We start from the raw sequence: 5,861 nt of genomic DNA on the forward strand, positions 1-5,861 counted from the left end.
CATATACATGAATAGCAACTTTATTAAAGACAAAGATTGTGGCAGGCCATCCTTACAAATTAAGAGATTATAGTTTTCAAAACAACCAATTTACTTTTTTAATACAAATAGCCTATGGTCATTTTTCTCGTGAGACAAACGAGAAGTGGCATATTTATTGATTATCTATTATGATAAAAATATAATATGACTTATCAAAATATGACTTAATCAAAACCATTTCATTGAAGACCCTTTAAAATAACAATAAATAAGTACCACTTTGGAATGAAACTTTTCACGTACTAGTTCGGCTTTATCAGGAAAGTATTCAGACATGATAAGTGCTCAGTGAAAAAGTAGCATGTTATGTGTATTGTAATACATTACATAATCAAATTGAGTAATGGCAATGGTAATAGTAATACACGCATTGTTAAAACAATGATATTGTAATGCAGTATACTTCCGTGTAATTGATCATAAGCCAGTTCAAGCAATTGTTATTATCTTTTATTAACTCTTAATACATTTTATACATTTCAATTACAACAAAATTGTGAATAATCTAAATTAGAGAATATGTTGAAAAAAACTGTGAACAACTGAGTTATGTTTTGAAATTTTATCTTTCAATTTCATACTTTTTAAGTTTAATGAGTTTAATACTTTTCTATGTAAAAATCATGAAGGTATGAAAACACAACATGTTATATCATGTAAGAATTTTCAGAACTATTTTTTTTTCTGGAATGCATTGATCACACTTAAATACAGTTTAAATGAATTTTAGTTGCTTATACAGATATTTTTTGTGTGTTTATAAACGAAATAAACATTTTGTATACTGGCAAAGAGTGTCGCATGCAAATAAATGTGTGTGCACCACGTATAGTTTCTATGTGTGGCAGACAGAAAACAGGCGTAGAACGCATGTGAAGAACCAATCATACGTGTGGTTTTAGGTTTTACATGGCACATGTGAGGCATATCTATCCTTGTATTGTATTTCAACCAGTTGGAAAACAATTACATATGTCATCATTTTCCTGATCCCGCACTGTTTAAAGTCTGTAAAATGGCTGAGGTATTTAAAGCATTTAAATAATAGGAACACAAGCCTTAAATTCAAAATTGATGACAATTCACGTTTGATTTTGTTTAAATCTCACATGGGGCATGGACTCAATCAGCTATACATATGGGTTTGCCTTTAATTGTTCATTCCTGAAAAAAAGAAAAAACGTACGGATATTATAAAAAAAAAACGTTTCAACCATGGAATATTGTGGATTACCATTTCTAAGAAAAATGAAAATTTTATGCAAAAATAACTTAAAATATCCGATTGACATTTAAAAAAATCTTTTTAGCCTGAGAACTTTATCTTTTTTACAGTAGTACGGACCACAAATACGTTAAAAACATTTATGGAAAATTAATGCCGTTAACGGTGCAACAGAGAATTTAAAGAAATTATTTCAATGGGTAATGGAAAAAAGGGTAAAGTTTTAAGATAGTTTCATTTCATTATTCAATCCGATTCAAAAGACATAAATCCCTATATTAAGAAAAGGAGGTATGCATGATCTATCTAAAAGCTGTGTTCAACGTCTAATCAGTATTGTAGTTTATACTAAAACTGATAAGAAGGCACGATGAAATAGTCTCACATTTTGTATTAAAAAACTAAAAACTATTTTTAGAATACAAAACGATCCTATTTCTACACTTACTTTTCACATCCAAACTGTAAACTATGTATTATATGTCCACCTGTGATATTAAAACCTAATAAAGTTTCCTCGGAAAGATTCATCGTAAACATGTAATCAGCCCCCCAAGAGTTGGATCTTCCAAAGGTTTTTGGCTGATTCTTTAATGTGTTCAGCGGTACTTCTTCTATTACAACAACGTTGTTACCCCATCTGTCGTATGTTCGACCATGTTGAGCAGTGAAATCATTTTGTTGTTTCATAGAAAAGGAACACTCAAATCTTATCGCACAATTTGCTTTTAAAGTTTGGTTTACATAAATTCTTTCCGGTTTTCCTTTAATCGGCAGTGATACATATTTATCCATCGAAGAACCTTGGTCTGAATGTATTTTCCATAATATATGCAGCTCCATGTTTTGCTTAATTACATGGCTCTGAAATTTCGGGAAAACAGACACTGATAATAAAAAAGTGTTTTTCGAAGCTTGAATATCAATGATTTGTGACAAATTTGGTGTCCATGTCTGAGTACAAGACGCATTAAATATTGGATTCCTTGGTGGTAAAATTTGTGAAATGGGAAGGTTTATAACTTTCCTCCGAATTCTCGGACATGATTTAAATTCTGTACTTGGGTTATTCGGGCCCCTTACTGTGAGTGCTTTAAAGACCTGAAGCTGCTCTTTATCTGACAAAATTCCTGTTGGTAATACAATTTGTGTAAAATCTTCTAATTGGAGAGCAGGAAACGCTATTAGATATAAAATGTTACCTTTTATAAGAGTCTCGCGCCTTGAACTGCTACTTATTAATCTTTCTGATCTTAACAATTCGCTGTCCGTCCAACGTAAAACGGCTTTAAAAACATCTACCTCCGCAATATTCAAATATTTCTTTTTGAGAATATCTGATAAGTTCTCACTTGTGAGGAATAAAAAATCGTCATCCTTAAATACTTCGTTTGCGTTTTTCTCAATAAAATCAAGAGATTTTTGTGTCAACTCTTTCATTGCAAAAAAACTTGCATGTCGATATATTGTGCAAGCATTTGTTGTGTTCATATTTTCTGTTAGGGACAAATTGCATTCGGAGAGAAGCGATTTAACTTGATATTTGTCTGCTATGTACATCAAATCTATTATGTTGTCCTTGTCGAATATGATCTGATCTGTATACAAATATCTACAAAGAAAACAAAGACACAATAAAAGATTTTAAACAAAGCGAGGAAGACATTAGGAGAGCTAAGTTTATACATTGGATGTGTAGATATAGTATAATTGAATATAAGATGTATCTAATCATTCATTGTTCTGTCAATACTTTAAATATGTCAATGAATATTGTAATCTTTTAGAAAAAATGAAACCTGCTAAATTTTACCATTGCCATAACCAATTACATGGTGTTAAAGACGTTATCTATTTTTGAGGAGGTACGACAACAAAAAACATGCATGCTTATTATTTATCTATGATTATTTCTTGGTGACTTTCAGCATTTGTGTCTATTGGTCTCTCATTGTTATGTTTATATGGCAAAGTGACTTACGGGGTATACATACGGTTGTTTTCGGTATTTGTTCCTCCTTTCATATTTATGTAATTTTACAACAAACGTATTCAAAAAAGGGAACGTGAAAAGGAAGTGCGCCTTTCAGCATTTAGTGTCTGTGCACAATCAATATCAAAGTGCTCGTTACTCTCTTTAAAAATGCTACACATATTAGTGTGTTAATATTCTGTATGTTGTTTAAAATATGTCTTCACATCAAATTTACTTTAATTCGGAAACAGATAGCAATGCCTAATACCTAAATTTTAGGAATTTGCGTTAATCCAGAATCCTGATGTCCGATATTTGTAGCACGGAATAAAAAAATTGATAAAATAAAATTTACAAATCACTGCATTTTTCTTTTTTTTTCAAATTAGGCATCATATCTTTTCTTTATTTCTTATTGTTGAGTGCTTAGATAAAATAAACAACCATTCCGATCTTAAATGTTCTAATCATTTATTAAAGTGCCGTTATATACGTAAGAGCATATGAGAAATAACTTTGAAATGACATGCTATTAAAATACCTCATGAAACTTTCGAAAATAGGAGCAGTGACATCCTCAATAACAACATCTTTATCTTTTCTAGGAAAAGTACCATAAAACATTGCTTTAAACACGGGACTCCGCAGGGAAAGTATTGTTTTGTGAGCTGGAATACGTGTTGTGTTGTCATTTGGAAACCTGAAGTAAACATCAGCTAACTCGTCCGTCAGACATACTGATGAAATGATGGATGACATGGTTTCTTTGTTTGGGACATTCTGTAATACACAAATATTCTTTTTGTATATAATAAGATCTTACAAATGACATGAGCACATCATTCCGGATTCAGTATCTAGTCCTTTAGACGGTAGAAGAACACCATTATCTTAGCAATATAAAAATAAAACAAATTAAAAACTATTAAAAACCAGTTTAAACGGAAAAGAAAACACAAAATGATTTTTAACTTCTTTCTTGATTATGAGGCTTTGTTGATTGTGTGTATCATTTCCAGCGTTGTTTTGGTACAATAAATCAATAACATATTCGATGTTCAAGGTAAATGAGAACCTTAACTAATATCCTACCTTATTAGCACATCAGTAATCGACACTTTCAAAATTATGTATGATAACCAAACGGTGCAATCAAATAAATAAAGCGCGACAACCCAGTTCTTATGAACAATGAAAGATTCGTTATTAACAGTGTATAGTTCGTCCGTGTCGACAAAGATATTCAATGTCATGTCATACTTAAAAGGTAAAATTGTAACATGCTTTTTTTTATATAAAATCACAAGGACAAATTTGATTATTAGGTCTCCTAAGAACACAGTTTATATGGAACACCGAATGTTTATTTCCGCTTACTATGGCAATTCAAACAAATTATCACAAATAAAAATATATAGGCTTTTCATCCATGAATCACATTTTGCATGATTCTTAGCTTGGGTGCTTCTTACTGTATTGTTAAACATATCCAACCTGCCATAGAGGATTTTCATAATCTGAGCAATTAGGACTCTCTTCTGCGTACTGAGGATAACGGCGTCTTTTTTTTCCATTCATGCTGAATGATATAAATAAATAAAAAATCATGCAAACAGATAGTTTTGATACTACACTGCAATTGTATACCTTTCTATTTATTGATATGCTTCTGTTTCCGTATTTTATCTTGTTCTCCATGATTATCGGAATTTCTAATGTTCTTGATGTATTAACCTGAGCGTTTTCTCTATGCATAACCAGCCAATTAAATGTTAATGAGGGGAACGCAATGTTTTCTTTAGGATAAAAACATTGTTCGTCAGACAACCGAAAATTAAGTAGCAAACGAGTGATTCTTATCAAATTAAAAAATAAGATTTATAGAGGTACAGTTCTTGTTTTATTGAGCTTGTTATATATATTTTCTGTATTACAAAATTGAAAGACAAAATATGATCATTCGAAAAGTGTTTTATTCAATTTTCAATAACAAACAATGCATATTTCAACAAGCAAATGCATTTTTTGTTAAAACCTGTAACTAAAAAAGATATAGGATGCAGCTGATATTTAAAACATTTAATTGCATCTAGCAATTGCTTACTCCCTAATCTACGTTAATCTAGCGTTTGTTGCTACTTCGTCTAATCAGAGTCGCGATTTTGTATTGTCTAGTTCTTTCTGCACATGCATGTATTTGTTCTTCCGTTGCGAAAATCTTTCATATCAGCATTGTCAAACTACTACCAAGTTACTGCTTCAAATTGGTTTAACAGATGAAATCTTGTATTTTTAAAAGGAAAACTCCGCTTTGATAAAAATTATTTTGCTATAACGAACAGGTGAATGAAATGTTATCAACATTCAAGGATGACAACATGTTGTACCGATATCCCACTTACTTTACATAAAGCTGAATTCGTTGACCAAATATTCACCACGGAAGCTCCGTTCGGTGTTTTAGGTTTATTTCTTTCTCTATCGATGAATGTATCTTATTTATGATACATAAGGAAACGAAACTACTTTCATTCTAACTGTATCGTGTGATCACTTGTGGAAAATCATATTTTGTTTAGTTATCTTAGTAGGTGGATACTATATATACAGCACGTACAT

The 5,861-nt window shown here is 31.1% G+C and overlaps 1 protein-coding gene across 5 annotated transcripts; it reads right to left on the minus strand.

Moving 5' to 3' along the window:
- Positions 1-476: 476 nt before the first annotated feature.
- LOC148605165 (BTB/POZ domain-containing protein 6-A-like) lies at positions 477-5,861 on the minus strand. Of its 5 annotated transcripts, none has more exons than XM_088549842.1 (5): positions 5,645-5,861; positions 4,715-4,821; positions 3,784-4,022; positions 2,470-2,879; positions 477-1,206 (listed from the first exon to the last, which is right to left on the minus strand). In XM_088549842.1, exons 2-5 carry the CDS (start codon positions 4,814-4,816, stop codon positions 1,193-1,195), a joined length of 765 nt encoding a protein of 254 aa, XP_088405968.1. In that variant the 5' UTR covers positions 4,817-4,821; positions 5,645-5,861; the 3' UTR covers positions 477-1,192. The 5 variants fall into 5 exon arrangements, with proteins under 5 accessions (XP_088405968.1, XP_088405965.1, XP_088405966.1 ...); XM_088549839.1 differs by having other exon boundaries at positions 1,716-2,879; positions 5,645-5,854; XM_088549840.1 differs by having other exon boundaries at positions 1,716-2,879; positions 4,737-4,821; positions 5,645-5,852.

This window comes from Perna viridis, chromosome 10 (genome assembly GCF_037379345.1).
Source record: "Perna viridis isolate PV_CMFRI_1.1 ecotype Kerala chromosome 10, ASM3737934v1, whole genome shotgun sequence".
Lineage (NCBI taxonomy): Eukaryota > Metazoa > Mollusca > Bivalvia > Mytilida > Mytilidae > Perna > Perna viridis.